General features: G+C 34.5%; 1 protein-coding gene across 9 annotated transcripts in view; it reads left to right on the forward strand.

Moving 5' to 3' along the window:
• CCDC171 (coiled-coil domain containing 171) overlaps positions 1-21,159 on the forward strand; it is a 362,751-nt gene that overhangs the window by 190,924 nt on the left and 150,668 nt on the right. For all 9 annotated transcript variants that reach the window (XM_060300955.1, XM_030840654.2, XM_060300958.1 and 6 more), the window contains 3 exons: positions 13,633-13,859; positions 14,352-14,534; positions 17,523-17,708. In XM_060300955.1, the coding sequence (XP_060156938.1) occupies positions 13,633-13,859; positions 14,352-14,534; positions 17,523-17,708 (596 nt within the window). The remainder of the gene's footprint in view (positions 1-13,632; positions 13,860-14,351; positions 14,535-17,522; positions 17,709-21,159) is intronic.

Raw genomic sequence — 21,159 nt, forward strand, 5'->3', positions numbered from 1 at the left:
ACAAAAATGATCAGTGTGGATCTTCTCCAGTGACTAGCTGGGCTTATAGAATAATTCTTTCAAAACATGATGAAGGGTTAATGTATTATTATCTAGGCAATTGTGTTTTCATTTTTAAATGTATCCTAGTAGAAATTTTAGATATTTTAGCAGAAAAGGTGGGAAAATATTTTCAAAGTCTATGAGTGATTATCAACAGATAAGGGTAATAAATGTAAAGCCATAACAGTTTATACAGTCATGTTGAGTTTATAGTTTAAGTGTCTGAAAAATCTAAATAGGTAATCATTATTGTGTAGTAGAAAGAGCATTGCTTTGAACAAGACAGACTTGATATTATATTCAGCATTGCTAGTTATTAGTTGTGTGAAATTGGGCAAGTTACTTAACTTTACTGGGCCTCACACTCTTTTCCCATAAATGAAGATGGTATCGTCTTCCCCATTGTTATGAGGAAATAATGAGATAATGCTTGTTGAATATTTTGTACGGTATCTGGTACATAGTGGGTGCTAAAAAATATTGTTGTTCCCTTACCACCCATCTCACCATGAAAGTAGCATTTAGCATTAATGAACATGAATACACACACGCCTACCTGTATACATTTTTAGACTACTAATGATTAATTTTCTGTTCTAAAATTGCTAAATTGCTGTAGAGTGGAGGCAACATAGTGTAGGGTTAAGCAGGTATTCTGCCTGACTTTGAATACTGACTCTGATGCTAGCCACATGACATGGGCAAGTTATTTAAACTCTGTTTCCCAGTTTCTTTATTTGTAGAGTGGGAATAGTAAGTTTTACCTAGCTCAGAGTTTAGAGGACTAAATGAGTTCATTTGTAAAGTGCTTAGAATGCCTTTGTTTACTCTTTCACATACTTTTCTTAGTTCAGATATCGGTCTTCATTAAGATTTATTGCATTAACTGAATAATAATGAAGAAATTTCATAAAAATTTAGAGTAAATAAAATGAAAATACATTAGTTTATCTTAAAATTTCAAGACCATTTACATGTCTCATACAGCTCCAACTTGTTAAAACATGGTTCTGTTATAAATTAGTATACGTATAAAGATCAGGAAGAAATTTCTTCCTCTGAATATAATGACATTGGATGTTTGGGGGCATCACAGGTTTTCTTTCTTTGTACCTAATAGAAGACCCCCACTTAGAGCAGCTTATTCATATAAGGTTTTTTTTTTTCCTCCCAAATAGTAAGTCTGGAGATAGGTAGAAATCCAGACTATGTCTTTCTGCTAAGCCATTAGCATCTTCGTGTTTATGCCTCCTAGTTTTAAGCTGGTCACTCTACTTTTAGGCATCAGGATTGTATTTGTGCAGGAAGGAGAAGGGAGGGACACAATGTGAAGACATTCATACATTGCTGGTGAGAATAAAAAATGTTATAGCTGCTTTGGGAAAGAGTGGCATTTCCTCAAAATATTAAACATAGAGTTATCATTTGAACAAGCAATTCCCCTTCTAGGTGTATATCCAAGAGAAATGAAAACATATATGTACAAAAACTTGTGCATGAATGTTTACTGCAGCATAATGCATAGTCAAGAAATGGAAACAAACTCAAATGTCCATCAACTGATAAATGGGTAATGGACAGATATCCAAACAATAAAATATAATTGGGCCATAAAGAGTAATGAAGTACTGATGCTTGCTACAACATGGATGAACCATGAAAGCCATATGCTACATCACAAAAGATTGTATATAATATGATTCCATTTATTTGAAATCACATATCATGTTATTCCATTTATTTGGAATATGCAGATTAGGCAAATCTAGAGACAGAAAGTACATTAGGGGCTGCCTAAGGCTGGGGAGGGGTTGGGGTTATGGGAAGTGGCTGCTAATAGATATGGAGTTTCTTTTGGGGGTGACTAAAATTTTATAAAATTGCTTGTGGTGACGACTGCATAACTGTGATTATATTAAAAACCATGGATTTGTACACTTTAAATGGGTAAGTTATATTGTGTGTGAATTATATCTCAACAAAATTGTTAAAAATATGAAGACATGTGTTGCTGAATATATCACTTTATATCAGGAAGGCAAAAGCTTTCCTAAAAGCTTCCCCAGCAGACTTTTGCTGTTGTTTCATTGGCCTGGCCTGAGCTTGTTTCATTGGCCTGAGCTGAGTCAGTCACATGATTCTCCCTAGATGACTACCTGGAGACTGACAAAAGAGAAGGAAGAGTTTGTGCATGGAATGAATCAGCTAATCAACATCTGCAGTAGAGAGGATTGTTTTTGTTTGTTCTTTTTTTTCAAATTACTTCCGCTTCTACTACCTCCATTATACAAGAAAACAGGTCAATTCAGAAAACTTGGAAAAGAAATAAATCAGAGAACAATAACAAAACAAAAACAAACGTATTTTCCCATCATATAGGGATAGTTAATGTAAGCATTTTTATGTGTTCTTATGTGTTCTTCCAATCTGTTTTATCCCTCTTTCTCTCTCTATACATTCACCCTTCCTTCCTCCCTTCATGCCACCTACTCATCCATCCACTAGCAGACTAACAAATGATGTAAATGATATCATAGGCTACATACTCTTTAATATCTTCATTTAAAAATTATTCCAAAATACCCGCAAACTTATGGAAAAGTTGCAAGTAGTTCACAACAGAGAATTCTGTTTCCTGAATGGTCTGAGAGCAGGTTGCTTACTTGATGCCCCATCACTCCCTCATATTATAGCATGTATTTCAAAGACATTCTTCTGCGTAACCAGAGTGCAATGATCAACATCAGGAAACCAACATTGATACATTACTACCATTCAGACTCCATTCAACTTCCCCTATTTGTCCCAACCACGTCATTTTTAGCAAGAGGATCTGGTTTAGAATTATGTGTTGCATTTAGTCATGTCTCTTTAGTCTTCTTCAGTACGGAAGAGTTCCTCAGTTTTTCCTTGACCATCGTGACCTTGAAGATTACAAGCCAGTTATTTGTAGAATATCCCTTAATTTTGATTTGTTTGTTTCCTCATGGTCAGATTTAGCTTATGCATTTTCAGCAAGAATATCACAGAAGCGATGCTGTGCTTTGCTTATGATAAACTGTCATAGCTATAGTTTAAAAAATATCATACTTTTTGAGGATTTTTCTCTATTTCTGTTAATAATCTTCTAGAGAATGACTGTAATGTCTGGGTAATATATATCAGTTGGGCATTCCTTCATCTATTTAACCAATTTACAAAAGGAGGTTTTCATCATAGGGCAGGTATCAAGAATACCAGTTCAGCTTTGATTTGCAATTGATTCCTTGTCCCTTGAATCATCTAATACTATGAATAGTATCTTAATTCTTTCAGCCATGTGGGAAATTGAAATGGCAAAATCTTGGGAAAGTCTATTTAGGAAATGTGAAAATTCTGAAATGAAAGAGGATATTTCTTGGAACTCTGATTTTTCTTCTCTGTTCCTTCTGTCTTTTTGAAGAACTTGCTGAAAATTTAAATCATATTACATGTCAGGACTACCTATTGATGGCATCATTGTCATCTTTTTATTTACAATAAATAAATATTGTGTTACAACAGATATTATTCCGTTATTTTTTCTTTTTATTTCTTTTTATTTTTTTCTTTTTATTTACAATATTGTGTTAGTTTCTTTTTATTTACAATATTGTGTTAGTTTCTTTTTATTTACAATATTTTACTTACAATATTTTTTTTTCTTTTTATTTACAATATTGTGTTAGTTTCTGGTGTACAGCAAAGTGATTCATATATATATATATATAAATAAAATCTTTTTCATATTCTTTTCCATCGTAGTTTATTACAAGATATTGAATATAGTTCCCTGTGCTATACAGTAGGACCTTGTTGCTTACCTAGTTTATCTCTAGTAATCTGTATCTGCTAATCGCAAACTCCTGACTTATCCCTCCCTCCCTTCCCCTTTGGTAACCATAAGTTTGTTTTCTATGTCTGTGAATCTGTTTCTATTTTGTAAATAAGTTCATCTGCATCATATTTTAGATTCTACATATAAGTGATATTGTATGGTATTTGTCTTTCTCTTTCTGACTTACTTCGCTTAGCATGATAATCTCTAGCTCCGTCCATGTTGCTGCAAATGGCATTATCTCATTCATTTTCACTTTTTTCTTTTTAGCTCCAGGAAAACTAGTACATGTATGGCAATAGCAAGTAGTAGCTTTTAATATATTAAATAGTAACTATTGCTTCTCCTATTATCATTGTTCAAAAAAAAATCAGTAAATTACTCTTTTGAAAAGTTAGGTGCTTATCTTTTTAGAGTAAGTTCTGAATTATACTATTAACTAATTAGGAGAGAAAGTTTTAAAATTGTCTAGGAGAGAAAATGAAACATGTTGGATATGCAGTAGAATATGGATTAAGAACCTGAATTCTAGATTTGAATCTGGGTTCCAGTGCTTACTATGTGTGTGACATTGGGAAAATCATTTCATCCTTCTTCATCCATCTGTAAAATTTGGCTAAGGGTGGTTCCTAGCTCATAGAGTTATTAGGAGTAAATGTAACTTTCTCAGCCAAGTCCCTTGTATATGTAATTGTCCAATAAATGTTGTGTTATCTCTTTTTTGTGCACTGACATTTCAGTGGAACCTGTATATTAGTTTATCCCTTTTTGAACTGGAAGTTCAATAGTGGTAGCTTGAATTCATTGCTCAGAAAGTGAGGTGTTTGCTAAAGGTAGATGCCACTGCTGCCTTCTTAAACTTTGACGGTGTATTTACAGGCAGTGGGCAAAGACCCCAGTTTCCATGTTTCTCTGTAAATACTGGACAGGTGGCAACCTTCTTGCTTTCATTAAAGTGTTTGCCCACTTGAGATAAATGACCTCTTCCAGGTATCCAAATGGTGTGCCTGCAAGAGATCATTTACCTCAAACAGGGGAGAATGTTACTTCCACTGAAGGGCTGGGATATCAATCATTATAGGAGTGGACTAAGGAACCCTATAGATAGCTGAGCATTTTTATATGACTTGTTCAGACTGAATTTCTCGAGATAGAAACAATTGTGCTGATTTGCTTTGAAATATCTCTGAACAAATACAGGAGTAGATGGTTATGAGTAGAATGTTCATCCATTTTCTTACACATTTACGCATTTCAATTATAATTGAATTTTAATTATCTAGAGGATAGATGACTCAAATATACATGCTCCTGCTATTACTACTCACAGCTTTCTTTCATCGTATACTTTGAGTTAACTTTGTAGAGGTCATAGCAGCTCTTCCAGGTAAAACTCAGAAATCTAGGTTGTATTCGGCACAACACTGAGGTTTCATATTAGGAAGTTCAAAGCAGTAAGTAAAGATACTTGTATTAATAAGTAGTTATTAGTATATATTTGAAAGCTTAAAGGCTTTAGTGAATCCTAACAAAGAATAAAAGATGTGTTACTCCAAGTGTGGTTGTCGACCAGCAGCATCAGCATTAACTGTGGGGTGTTGGAAATGCACAGTCTCAGACCCCATTCCAGAGCTATTCAGCCAGAATCTGCATTTTAACAAGACGATTTATAACCACAGTAAAGTGTGAGAAGAAGTAGTTTAGAGAATTTTGTTATACACATAATTTCACTCATATCTGAAATTGAAATAAGTACAATCTGACCGTGGATCATTTTTAGTACTTGAGCTATTAGTGTCTATTTTGAGCCACATTTAACTTACTGACTTTTATTTTGTGACTTTTAAAATTATTATTCTTGCATTTTCCCATATTTTTTCAAACATTTTATTCTGAGAATTTTCAAGCATATGGAAAATGTGAAAGAAGTTTTGTTTTCTAAATTAAAATTTATTTGCCTATCAGTCTTAAGAACAATTTTTGAATGAATAATTTATCCTTGGAAGTGTTCATGACTGTGTAAAATTCCAGTGTCACAATTTTCATAGAATATATTTATTTGTTAAAATAATATACAAAATCAAAATTATTTTAAGAAACATATATGAGGCTTTAACATATTTTGCAACTTATAAGCAGTTTGTAGAAAACTTTTAAGACCCTTTTCTTAGAAGATTTAGTTGAATATCCAGATACTGTCTAACAAAACGACACAATTATTTTTTAAGATTTTTGTAAAAGAAAAAATTTCCTCTCAGATCTATTCTAAAATAATACATGTATATTTAAAAATATTTTAAACCTCCACCTTGTTCCAGAAAAAAAATTATGGCAGCTTACAGGTATTTGTAAAATATCACTGTAAGATAGCTCTTGTAATCTCCCTGAGAGTATGATTAATATTTGTGTCTACTTCTTTCAAGTTGTTTTGTGTGTATTTCAATATGACTGGGTCATTTTATGTACCATTTTTCATTGTTCTTTTTCTCGCACTTATTTTAAATGGCTATAATAATCGTACCATCTCATTGGCTATTGTAATGGTTTCAACGAGTTATTGCATGTTGGCAGTGCTTGGTTTGTCACATATCTTTGTAAAAGCAGCAGTATTGTTCCTCATTTCCTACTCTTTAGCTCGGTATACAAGACCTTTCTTGATCTGATTCTCAGTTTAGCTAAACTGAGCTGCATGTTGTTCCGCAGATATAAGATGCTTTCTTATTTCTCCAAACATACGGAGCAAACCATTAATACTTCTTTTGCTACTAAACCCTAAGAGGAATTTATTACATGGATTATCATATTGAAAATATTGAATAACATTCACAGTTTATATCTTTTTTTTTCGATACGCGGGCCTCCCACCGCTGCGGCCTCTCCCGCTGTGGAGCACAGGCTCTGGACGCGCAGGCCCAGCAGCCATGCCCCACGGGCCCAGCCGCTCCGCGGCACGCGAGATCCCCCCGGACCGGGGCACGAACCCGCGCCCCCCGCATCGGCAAGCGGACCCCCAACCACTGCGCCAACAGGGAAGCCCCACAGTTTATATTTTTAAAGGCTACTTCATAGAAGATGCAGAAGTTTTTTTCTTGTTAGTGTTGCTTATGTTTTTCTTCAGTGAAAACTGAGAGCGTATTATGTTATGGTTCTCTGAGTAGAGTAGTCCAGGTATGCAGCTTTCTTATTATTTAAGTTGACGGAGAAGTAGAGGCTGAAGGATATAGTTTTATGATTGTGTAGTATATTCCTTAGATAAGGGATCTCTTAATCTGGGGTTCATAGAACCCTTCTCAAAATGGTCCATGGATAGAATTCAGAGGGGGAGCATCTGTAGACTTGGATGGAAAATAATTGTCTTGTTTCACTAACCATTAATGAACATTTCCTTCAATTATGAATGGTGATGACAGACCATGATAATATTAGCAGCATGGTGACTTATTTACTAATAGAAATTACAGATATTTTCAAGTTGTAATACAGTTGTTGCAGCTATCTTCAGATATTGTTTATGCTCATCTTTGATGATCAGTAATCATGAGGCTCATCACATACATGGTATGTAATCACAGTCTTCTATGTACAGATGGATGCTGGTGCAATGTAGCTGGCCATGTATCAGGACGATTGTACACCTAGTAGTTGTTCATCCATCCAGTTGAGCTTCTATATTCTTCATGTCTGTGTTGCTTTCCAGTATTCCCTAAGTACAAAATTCTGTGATTTCTTTGAAAGTGCAACCTGCAAGCACCTGGAAACACTTTAGAAGTCTTTCAAAAGTGCTACTTAAGTTCCTTCTGTCTTTATAGCATCAAATTTGAACCATAGATTCACAATCGTTTTTCTTTCTTACATAAACGTATTGAATAAGTTGACCTAGCCAAAGATGAACTCACTGACTTTTGAACAAAAAACTTTCCACAATAGGTTTTCTTTTTTTTTTAATTTTACTTTTTTTTTTTTTTTTTTTTTTTGCGGTACGCGAGCCTCTCACTGTTGTGGCCTCTCCTGTTGCGGAGTACAGGCTCCGGACGCGCAGGCTCAGCGGCCATGGCTCACGGGCCCAGCCGCTTTGCGGCATGTGGGATCTTCCCGGACCCGGGCACGAACCCGTGTCCCCTACATCGGCAGGTGGACTCTCAACCACTGCGCCACCAGGGAAGCGCCTAAATTTTACGTTTTTATTTAAGTATAGTTGATTTACAATGCTGTGTTATTTTCAAGTGTACAGCAAATTGATTCAGTTTTTTGTATATATATATATATATATATTCTTTTCCCTTATAGGTTATTACAAAATACTGAGTGTAGTTCCCTGTGCTATACAGTTGGTCCTTGTTGGTTGTCTATTTTATATATAGTAGTGTGTGTATGTTAAGAATTTAAGAGTCTTGGAGTACTCTAGTATTTTTTGAGAGATGCCTACCTATACCTTGTAAAGTGAACTATAGGAACTTTAATTACATTTGCAGCAGTATATATTTGTGGATCAGGATTTTAATCACTTCTAAATATAAAAAAATAAAAATATTTGATGTCCAGCATGACATGTTTGATGCCTTCATAAAGATCACTTCATAGTTCAATATTCTTAGTTTGGCTAAGCAACGACTTTCACTATGCTATGTCTTTTTTTTTTTTTTTTTTTTTTTTTGCTGTACACGGGCCTCTCACAGTTGTGGCCTCTCCCGTTGCGGAGCACGGGCTCCGGACGCGCAGGCTCAGTGGCCATGGCTCACGGGCCCAGCCGCTCTGCAGCATGTGGGATCTTCCCAGACCGGGGCACGAACCCGTGTCCCCTGCATCGGCAGGTGGACTCTCAACTACTGCGCCACCAGGGAAGCCCTATGCTATGTCTTTTAAAAAAATTTCAGTCTGTATTTTAAATGTATTGTCTTATGCATAATATATTTATAATAAAACTTAAAATAGTTTGAAAACTGCATTTTAATAAAATTTGCTTCCTTTGTAACCCTACATATTTTGACTTAACATGTTTAAAAGTATTATGCTAAGAAGGGGATCCATAGGTTTTACTAGGCTATCGAGGGTATACACGGGACAAAAAATGAGCAAGAACCCCTGCTTTTTTTAAAAAAACCGGATACTATTTATTTATTTATTTATTTATGGCTGTGTTGGTTCTTTGTTGCTGCATGCAGGCTTTTCTCTAGTTACAGTGAGCAGGGGCTACTCTTCCTTGTGGTGCGCGGGCTTCTCATTGTGGTGGCTTCTCTTGTTGCGGAGCATGGGCTCCAGGCACACGGGCTTCAGTAGTTGTGGCACGTGGGCTCTAGAGTGCAGGCTCAGTAGTTGTGGCGCATGGGCTTAGTTGCTCCGCGGCATGTGGGATTTTCCCGGACCAGGGTTCGAATCCGTGTCCCCTGCATTGGCAGGTGGATTCTTAACCACTGCACCACCAGGGAAGTCCAAGAACCCCTGCTTTTGATAATCATTCCCCTAAATACCATTTGTCTAAGTCAAGATATGTTTTTGAGTAGTTCTATTATTGGGCATTTGTATCTATAGTATTATTTATAAATAACGCTGATAGAAACAGGAGCTACTGATTCTTAATCAGTGTTATAGATCTCCTCTCCACATTGCCTAACACAGTGCCTTCATGCATATGAGTTGCCCTATAGCTAGCTGTTTAATGAATGAATGAGGAAGACAGTATACAGTGCTTTTTAAAATAGTTTTGTTATTTCTGGAAAAGCGTTTATGCTTTTTTAAAATTATCTAGAGGATAATTAAATTTATGCTTGGTATAAAAACTTCACACAGTATAGAAACCTGCACAGAAGAAATAAAAATCACCCAAAAGGCCATCCCCAATCATTCTTAACACTTTAATGATTTCTACAAATCTCCCAGACATGTGTACCTACAGGTATACATACAAACACACCCAGTTTTATATGAGGGAGTCATACAATCATGCCTCATCATAATTTTTTTTCTACTCACTGGATACTAAATGTCTTTCCATGTCAATAAGGTAGGTGTACGTCATTAATTGTATTTGATCATATACTATTTCATTGTTTATATAGTTTACTCTGAAAATTCCCTGTTGATGGATATTGGCATTTTTTCATATTTTTTTACTATTTTAATTAATATTATAAAAAACTATGCTGTAATTAACATGTTTGTACATAAAATCATTTTATACTTGTGCAGTTATTTCCTTGGCTAAACTCCTCAGAAATGAGTTTGCGTATTTTACGTTTGGAAAGTATTGCCAGTCTGCCTTTTGTAAAAGTTGCTTTGCATTACACTCCTATGAACACTACTGAGAGTTCTGGCTTTCTCATAATGCCTTTGGTGCACGAAGTTTTAACCGTCTTTTTTATTTTTGTCAATTTGAAAGGCAAAAGAAACTATATCATTCCTTATTTGTAATTTTGACTGGTTGCAAATCTTTTCATTTGTTCTACACCCATTCATATTCTTTTACACATTGTCTCATTATGTTCATATATGGGTGTGTGTTTGTTTCTTATAGAATTATAAGAACTTGTGTATCACACATATTAGCACTTCGCCATATAGTGTAAATAATTTTTCCAGTTTGTATTTTAATTCTGTTTGTGCATTTTTATATGATTAACATTATTAATCATTTACTTTATAGTTTTTCTTTTGGTGATTTATTTAGAAAGGCTAGCCTCACCGCAGGTGGTGTTGCTCATATTTTAGTCTAGTATTTTTGATTTTTACATTAAATCTTGGATTTTATCTGGAATTATTTTCAGAGAAGTAGTGAGGAAATTAATAATATTTATTTGTGTATGGATGACCAGCTAGCCCCAATACGTTTTAATTCCATCATCTGTCTTTTACCTAGTGAATTAAGATATGCCATTTAGTATATATTTATTATACGTACTTGGATCTATTTCCCGTCTCTCCAGTCAATTCCATTAGTCTTCCTGTCTCTTCTGGTATCAGTATCATACTGCCCTTTTCATGTGTATTTCTTGAAGTTTTAAAATATGGTAAGACATTCTCATTACTTTTTGAAAATAATATTTTGGGCTTTTTTTCGTAGTATTTTTAGTTTCATCTTTAGATAGAACACGGTTTTGAATCTTACCTTAATGATTGGCTCCCAAGTTTGAAAACTGATTCATATTTTCAAATTACAGCTCTTTGAAGCCACAGGCATTTTTTTGCTCAGAAGAGTGCTCTAAGATTGTGATGTGTTGGGGTCACTTGAAAGGAGTTATACATGAAAGGTATAATAGTGAAAGATGCTCCTGGAAAAGTATGCAGGGATCAGATCATGTAGGACCTTATGAGCCATGTTTAAGGAGTTTGAAATTTATTCCCAGATCTGAAGAGACTCACTGAAGCTTAAACAGGGGTTGTGACAAGATCCTATTTGTGTTTTAGAAGTCATTTTTTCTACAGTGGAGGATGGATTGAAGAGGGGAAATGACTGGAGAAGAGTAGGGAGACCCTTGTAAGAACATAGGTGAGACAATGCCATGATCACAGAAAAAATTGAATAGATGGTAGAAATGTGATGTGATTGGATGTGAGGGAGATGGCAAGAAAGATGGAGGTGTCAAGGATGAGAAAATGTTCCCAACTGTCTAGAACTGAGTCGAATTTTAATGCAGTTAACATTACTCGTGATTAACATTTCTAACATTATTATTACCATTAGACATTATTATTATATTCATGACTCACATTATTATTAAATTAAATAATGACATATTTACATACATATTAATTAAATAATTACTCACTATTCCCTTTTTTTCATTAAAGGCATGTTTCTCAATCTGAGTGTGAGGATTCCATTTTAATAAGAAATCACATTGTAGACTGCTCATCCCACACGATAGTTGTATTTTTAGCAGCAGTTGACTTCTGCAATGTTTCGAAGGACTTTTAATTTTATTACTAACAACATCATAAGCATATATTATTCATGCTACACATTTTTTTAGGGCTAAATAAAGGTCAAATGGCAATACTGCAGTTGAAAGTGGTGGAACTCTTATAATAACTTTTCAACCTCCCCTCCCCCCTGCCTCAAGATCTGTAATTCACAGGTTTAGAACTACTGGTCGAAACAATTCTCTGTGAATTTGTTTTGAAGATTTTAACCTTAGATGTGCACTATTGCCCCTTCTATTGGAAAAGGTAGTTGCAGACCATAGAGTCCTCTTCTTTCTTGAAAGATATGCTATTAGATAGGGGAAAAGTGATTAACAAATGTATTTAGCATAAACAAGAATTTGTTAAATGTAACAAGTCAAACATTTTAACTAGTCTAGACAAGTTTAGACATGAGGAATTTTAGTGACATTTTTTCTCTTCTGTATCATTATACAAATAATTCTACAACTATGTCACTAGAGGATTTTTTTATTCATTTATTTAATATTGAATTAATTGTACTCTATACTGTATAATGTGAAGTATATCGTAAAAATACTTCTTATTCATCAAAGCATAAAATTATGCTTTGTGCTCTTTCTGTAATTCATTGAGAGTAGCAGTCAGTAACTTAGAGTGTATGCCTCTTTCCCACTTGTTAAAAATTCAAAGGAATGCCTCATGGAATTATACTGCCACTTAATTTCACCTCTCAGAGTGGTTAGTGTCTACACAACACATTGCTGTGATATAGTAAAAAACCACTATTCATTAAAATTTGATTATAGTCGACTTTTGCTTCTAAAGGCTCTTTATCTGTGAAAACTTCATTATTTTTGTATTCCTGAAAATTTTCTAGAACAATGAGCTTTTATCTAGCTTACGTGAGATGGTTTTTTCTGACATAGAAAACCACTGATGGTTTATTGGCGTTGACCTTCTCAGTCAGTGCTGCTCTTCAGTGTCGAACCATGTGTTCTTAGAATTGTGGAACATTTTTCTCTTGCATAAAACTGGCCAAATATGCTTTTTGTGCTTATGATATAAAGACAAGATTTAAGCTAACTCCCAACAGCAGAGGTTCTTGAAATGTAGAATGGTATACTACAGAATTTAAAGAGTCTCTCCGTGTTCATCATTTTACGTGGATAGTATCGTAACACAAGTAATGACAGATTAAGACATGCCTAGCAGAGGAAAAACTAAATTACACGACTTTTATTAAGGCATAAATAAACCTATTAACCATTATTTGGAATACCAATTAGTAGAAAGAACACTGACAATTTTATTTATCAACATTAAATACAGTTATTAATTACAGACCTGATGAATCTAGCAGTAAGCAGGCCATGTTGGATATGCTGGGACCTTAAGTCCATTATATGAGAGGGATGATTACCAAAATCCTACGGGGAAATGAGTAATTGTAGTTGTAAAATGTTAATTGCCTTGGAATAAGGTAAGTTATATTTTCTTGTCTGAGAATATAAATAGTGTGACATTAAAGTAATAAGCTTCAGTAGTTGTAAATAGAAAATGAATTTGTTAGGTTTTAAAACAAAGAAAGGAGTGATGATGATTTTTTAGTGTCATAGTGTTCAGTATGAATGACATACTGTGAATATATGCAGATTTTCTTTAGATACATTATTTAGTAGGTGGGCTATTTCTTACATAGTGAAAGTTGATATAGGCGGGGACTTCTTGAATGGATTACTACAGGTGGGTGGGAATGATATAACTGAGAAAATATTTTCATTGTGTTGTGACTGGCAGTGTTGTGAAATGAACAAGAGACAATTCTTATTTTTCTGTGCTCTTTTTCTTTGAAGATCCAAATTCCAGAATTTGTGGACATTTGCTTATAGGAGCAGCCAAGAGTTCTTTTGCAAAACTCATGGATAAAATTAATCTGGCAATGGACAGTATACCTTTGCACAGGAGCAGGAGTATTAGATATGTGGAAAAAGATTCCCTGGTTCAGAGGCTGGCCCGTGGACTTCATAAAGTAAACACACTGGCCCTGAAATACGGTCTATGTGGCCACATGCCCATTTTGGTATGTATGCAATTTCATTAAATAGGGATTTTAGGACTTGTAAATTTAATTCCGAATCAAATTTGTTTGTAGTTTATATTAGTTGTACACAAGTGTATGTAGATTTCTTTTAGATTTCATGTAATAGTTTAATATGATAAATAAAAGAACTTCCAAATAAGTGTCCGTAATAGCAAAATACAAAAGTTCTGGCACGAGTTCTGAATTAACTGTTCTGTACGAGTATACTGCAGCAGAATTGTGTGAGACATAAACAATTACCTTTTCTGTTTTCTAGCCATCTAGATTATTTCTTTTCTTCATTTTTCATTTCATATAAGGCAAATTATTGGTCACATAAAAAAATAAAGCCTTCACTTTAAGTTTTAGTAAGAGCTGGTATTGTTTTCTGTATAACCTAAGTTACATTTAATTTGGTAAAATGACCATTGCTATGGACTTACTAGTAAATCTGAAGTGACTTTTTGTAAAATTGCTCTTACTTGACAATAGAAAAGCACAGCATCATTACAGAAGCAAATATTTGGATTTACACAAAGACTGCACACAGCAGAAGTGGAGCGCCGCTCACTACGCTTAGAGGTCACAGAACTGAAACGAAATGTGAATGAACTGAAGAAGGAGCTTGACAAAACCCAGGGTCTTCAGATGCAGTTAAATGAAGTTAAGCAGTCAGTAAGTATATATGATTTAAAAACTATGGCTTTGGTGAGTTCTCCTCTGATATAAAATATGTATGATATACATATGTATATAAAATATCACAGGGCAAATATATATGTTTGTTTTCCTTAACTTTTTATTATGTTTCCTTTTTCAAATAATCAAATCCCATTAATAGAATTTCTTTTTCTTTAGAAAAATTCCCTTCTAAAATTCCCCAACAGTAATGTATTCTACATTTCAAATTTGCTAAGAGACTAGAACTCAAATGTTCTCACCACAAAAAAGAAGTAATCATTATGTGACTTAATAGAGCTAGCTAGGGCTGCAGTGGTAATTGTTTTGCAAGTTAGAAGTGTATCAAATGAATACATTGTACATCTTAAACTTAAGCAGTGTTGTGTGTCAATTAAATAAAAAGCACAGCATCATTAAAATCATCTCAAAAAACATTGAAAAAAAAGATTTATTCCAGATGCTTAAAGGAGTACTGATTGTGTCAGCAGAGCTTATAGCCCTGTTAAAATGTATACTGTGACTGAAAGAAATGATTAAGAAAGAAAATGATTAAGCTGTAGTTAGGATGGTTAACTGCTATGGCAAATAAACTTTGGTTGAGTAACTGGCTCGCAGCAAGAGCAAAGAACGTGTTCCAAGAAATGTTTAGTGTGAATTTCTTCCACTGAAGTGTAGAAATAAAAATAGGATTAATTGAAATAATAATTGAAGGAATGATGTATGTAATTTTTATATTTGACATCCGGCTATGTAGTATAAAGTTATAAAGTGATGATTTCTAACATTTAAGGATCATATTGAACATGTATCAGGCACTGCCCCTAAGCACTTTAAGGTATTGATTCATTTAGTCCTCTCATATCAATAATAATTCAATAATATTATTATCCATTGTTTGTTTTTTTTTAACAGATGAGGAAATGTAGGGCACAGAACAGCTAAGTAACTTGCCGAAAGTCACACAGTTAGTATGTGGAAATGACAGGATTTGAACCTCGGTATTCTGACTCCAAAACGCAAACTTTTAACCACTTCACTAAAGTGGTTAATGTTCATATCCAGCTATGTTAATAAAGGATCGTTTTACTAAAAACAGAATAGATGGGAAAATGATGCTGTTTTCCTCTTTAAAAATCAGGGAGTGTGCCTGCAACCATCATCTTTCATTTATTTCAGGCAAAGTATACAGGAGGCAAACAAAATAGCTTCTTATAGTTCATCTAAAATTGTAACATAAAGGGACACATCCTGCCCACCAAAAGTGATTTAGTACCTGCACTGTTTTGGAATATCATGTTCATCTACTGACAGGTGTTCTTTAATAGCTAACTCCCATGATCATCTACTGACAGTTGTACTTCAATAGCTAACTCCCATGATCTTTTTATTGTTTTTGGTTTATTAGCTCCCTACAACTGCTTTCACACACTATCTGTTTCTTATTCTGCATTGCTGTACTTGTTTGACCCTATTTAGTCACAGAAGAGTGAACAGAATTGCGCCAGTCTCTGGGAGGGATATATGGACAAGAGAAAGTCTAACATTAGCTAAGTTTTTAGGTAAAGGAGAAATTTTGGAAGAGTGGGAAGAAGTCCTGCAAAATGACGGGGATCTTCATTTATAGAGGCCAAGTAGATTGCAAAGAACAGAATGTTCTGATGGCAAGGAGTGGTAATTTAAAACAGAATAACAAGTAAAAGGTAGAAGAAGTACAAAAATACTTGTTCACAAGACCCAGAGAAGTGCTGTGCCATTAGCAAATAGAGGGATGTTAAAAAGTTGACACCTCAAATTCTTTTCAACAGTGGGAAAGTTGTCAGTCTTAAATAGATTTATATACACTTAGTGTGATTAAGAGACCTGCGTGGTTTCCTTTAGTTTTCCACATATATTTCTCAGGTTACCTACCATTTGTGAAACATTTCTGTTCTTTGTACCTCAAGATCAAGGTGCCTCTTGCCATTTGTTGTAACTAATTTTTGTTTGTTTACGAGTTTTGCACAGGAGATAATACAAGTATGTCCTGTCCTGGATTCCATACCCCTTAAGAGATGGCCCCTCTCTAGAACTGTCAGTTATTGCAGAGCAGATGCAGTCATGATATTGTAAAAGTTGTGCAGAGTTTTATTGGCAGGTGTTTATATATGAATAGATATTCTTTTATTCAGCAAATACCTATTGAGAAGCTACTGAATGCCAAGCACTCCTCTGTGTGATGGGTGAGCAAGCTGAAGGAGGTCTCTGCCCTGTGGAGCTCACATCCTTAAATGTGTGGTTGGTGGAAGGGTGCGGACAGGCAGTAAAAAAGTGAACAACTATCTAAGGTGAATTTAGATAATGATAATGGCTGTGAAGAAAATACAAGAAGATGGCAACAGCGTGAGTGGTGGTGGGAGTGAGAGAGGTATGGTGTGGTTAGGACTCTCCAAGGAGAGGGTAGTTTGACCAGGGAAACCTGAATGGTAACATACACTGAACACAGACTTTCAGGTGATCCTTTAAAAGCATTTGAACTTGTTAAAAGCTTTAATTCCCACATCGTTATCTTTATAAAAAGTGCTCATGTATCAAGATTTAAACCGAGCGTTATGGATTTACTTAGAACATGAATATTTCCTGAGATTTTATTTGACTAAAAATTATAACTTTGGGAGTATAGCTGTTGTGCTTTAAAAATCAGAGTGATGTGGGACTTCCCTGGTGGTCCAGTGGCTAAGTCTCCATGCTTCTACTACAGGGGGCATGGGTTCGATCCTTGGTTGGGGAACTGCATGTTGCATGGCACGGCCAAAAAAAAAAAAAAAAATCAGAGTGATGTTTTTTATCTTGACTTAGGAAATTAAGAAAAATGAATTGTACTTTTGTCATCTATCAGTTATTTAGAAATGTTTGTATTCTCTTTATCTTAGCAAATAGAGTTCTGAAGATTAAATGATACAACAATACAGTTAGCTTATAATTAAAATTTTTTTCTTTGTTCAGAAATTGATCACCCATGAGAAGTTTGCAAGTGCATGTGAAGAACTGAATAATGCATTACTACGGGAACAGCAGGCTCAAATGCTATTGAATGAGCAGGCACAGCAACTACAGGAGTTGAATTATAGGCTTGAATTACATTCCAGTGAGGAAGCTGACAAAAACCAAACTCTTGGAGAAGCTGTTAAGGTAGGAAAACATCCCTTGCATAAGGGTTTATTTCTTCCAGGTTTGGGTCTTTGAGGGAATCATGTACATCTCTTGAACAGGGAAGAAATCCCAAGATATGAAATTTTATTCTGTAAGAACTTATAAGGATGGTACTTCCCTGGTGGCGCAGTGGTTAAGAATCAACCTGCCAATGCAGGGGACATACCTAATACAGTAAACAACTCCGAGTTGGTATATAATTTATTATAAAAATAATATATATTTATTCAATACTAATACAAATGCTTAAAATAAAAGTCAAAATTTGTCGAGAGTTTACTGTTTGCCAAGCACTGTGTTAAATACTTTCTAAATACTTATCTCATATAATCCTCACACAAACTCTATGGGATTATTCTCATTTCATAGAAGAGAAAACTGAGATACAGAGAGGCACATAACTTGCACAACCATTAGTAAGTTACAAATCTAGGGAATCAGATTTTATATCTGCCTTCCTAATCACGACATTAACTATATTACTGATGGACAGCATACATAGGCCAAGCTCTGTGCTGCGGTCTCTACGTGAATTGTTTTGTTTCATTCTTAAACTACCGCTATGAAATTGGTACTATTATTGTTCTCACTCCTTTCGATGAAATTGAGAGAGTTCAGTGGACTTGCTCAGGGTCTCCTCGCCTGTAAATGTTGAAACCAGGATTTAGTTTTTTAAAAAATGTATTAAAAATCATTAACCGAAGTTCTTAGGTTAATTAGGTAGATTTAGATTTATTTGTTTCCTTTTCTTTATTATTTCTTTCTTTTTTGCTATTATAAGTAATTCTAAGATAAGCAGCCCTGTAGCTAAATCTTTATACACATATTGCAATTAGTTCCTCAGGATTAATTCCTAGGTAAAGAATTACTAGCTCTATAGCCACATACGTTTTAAAGTGTAAATATTATCAACTGGCCTACAGCAGATTTTTACACTCTCTCCTAAAATGCATGAGAATTTCACTTTTTACCCAAGCTGGCTATTACTATTAAAATTTTTTTTGGCCAATTTGATCAATATATCATTGTTACTTGAATTTTATTTATTTGATTGCTAGTCAGGTTGATCATTTTTATAATTATATTGGTCACTAGACAACATTTTTATGCTTCATGTCCCATTAATAGATAAAGTAATTAGCCATGCTTTGAAAAAGCATTTAACTCATATTAGAGTCTTTTCTTTTTGAAATAGCTTGTAGTTGAGTTTAGGTATAGTATCTATCAGCAGATAAAAAAGCTGTTCATATTAATTTCTTTAAAATGTCAGTAGCTTAAATATTGTTGTCGGGAGTGGAGAATTGTTTAATTACTATCTCTTAGTTAGAACTAGCAGGTAATTGTTTAATTACTATCTCTTAGTTAGAACTAGCAGGTAATGTGAAAACGCTCTCTTGTGGGTGGCAGCGTGGTTCAGTGGAAAAAGCACTGGCCTTGGAACAGGTATTTTCAAATTCAAATCCCAGTACTGTCACTTGGGCAAATAACCTTTCTGAGCCTCAGTTTCCTCTTCTGCAAAATTAGGCATCATAATACTTAAAGCTACAGAATTTTTATGAGAATTAATTAAGATACTGTTTGAAAAGTAAGTATATGCTTGATGAATATTCTTTTGTGCTTTTCAATAATACTTAAATAGTTTTTTTGTGTGTCCTGTGTATAACTTCTTTTAAAAAATAAACTGTATTGCTGCTGCTTCTGTATAAAAATAAAATAAGATCAGGAATAGAATATATGGAAAATACAAAAGAGAAAACAAGTTATTCATAACTTATCTAACAACACCACTGTTTACATTTTGGGGTTTTGGTCTCAGGTCAGTAGTGTCTAAGTAGAAACTAAGATGAAATTTTCTCTGGAAGGAAGCTTGCCTAATTACGTTTCTTCAAGAGCTTCTGCAAGCTAAACTCAACCAAGTAACCGGCCTGTGAATAAAGAGATACATTAATCTTATACTTAGCCACATTGCTAAACTTCTTTGTAAATTCTAATAATACTTTATCTGTACTTTCTAGGGTTTTCTATGTAGACCATCATATTATTTCTTCTATAGTACCAGTTTTGTTTCTCCTTTCCAAATCTTAATCCTTTAATTTACTTTGCCTTCCTTATTGTAATGGCTAGGATACAATGCTGAAGAGAAGTAGAGACAACAGCCATCCTTATCTTGTTCTCAATCTTAACAAGAATTTTTCTAACATTTCTCCATTAAGAAGGAAGTTTGGTATAGGTTGCTATAAATTGCTATAAGTTGATAATCCTTATCGGCTTAAGGGAGTTATCTTCCTAGATTATGCACAATTTAAAAAATCATAAATGGATGTTGGATATTATCAATACATTTTTATGCATCTACTGAGATAATCATATGATTTTTCTCTCTTATTCTGTTAGCAAGTTGAAATATATCAGGAATTGGCAAACTATGGCCCATAGCCTGTGTTTATATGGCTTGTGAGCTGATAATTGTTTTTACGTGTTTAAAGGATCATAAACAATGAAAAATCAAACAAAACCAAAGAAGAATAAGTGACAGACTGCATGTGACATACAAAGGCTAAAATATTTCCTTTCTAAAGTTTGCTGACCCTTGAATTATTACATTATTAAGTATTCTAATGTTAAGCCAGTGTTGCATTCCTGAAATAAATCCTACTTGGTTGTGGTGACATTTTTTTAATACTTTGCTGTGCTCAGTTTTTAAATTTTTCACCTATGGCTTTTAAATCTATGTTCCTAATCATAATCATCTTGTAATTTATCTCTCTCATACTGTCCTTGTCACTTTTTGGTATCAAGGTTTTGCTATCATGAAAGGACTTCTCACTCCAAACATGTGGAGTGGAAACTGGATAAAATATAACAAATGAATTGTGGGGTATATAGCCAAGCTTAAAACAAAGTGAGAAAAATGCTCATGTACTAGAAATAAAAAGGATATCTAAAAGCAAATGGTGAGAGGAGGTAAAGTCTAAATGGCTCATTGGGCTGTGCAAATCTATTTGGAGGCTGAAGTTGATAATCATAACATTAGGGAAATCTAGGCTTCAAGCCCTATGGACTAGAAAAGAGCTGCCTGTGTGAACCTTAGGGCCTGGAAGGGCTGCCCTACTATGAAAATGTGGCCTAGAAAGCCCCTACCTACCAGCTACAGGGGATTTGATATTTACTCTGGATACGGAGTAGGAAAAAGTCACAAAGAAATTGGAACCCCAGGCTGTGCTACACGTGGATGTAGGTTCTTAGTTTATGCTACTTTTATGTCCAAGGATTTAGCTGAGAAATTATCTTCAGAATGGTCCAATCCTTGTAGAACCAGCGTGACCTTTTAGAGGTAAACTTGAAAATATTCAGTGAGCAATGTTTCTGTAGCTCACAGAACACACAAAAGACTTTTATGCAAAATTCAATATTACAAAACATGTAAAGA

The sequence above is a fragment of the Globicephala melas genome, chromosome 6 (genome assembly GCF_963455315.2).
Source record: "Globicephala melas chromosome 6, mGloMel1.2, whole genome shotgun sequence".
NCBI lineage: Eukaryota > Metazoa > Chordata > Mammalia > Artiodactyla > Delphinidae > Globicephala > Globicephala melas.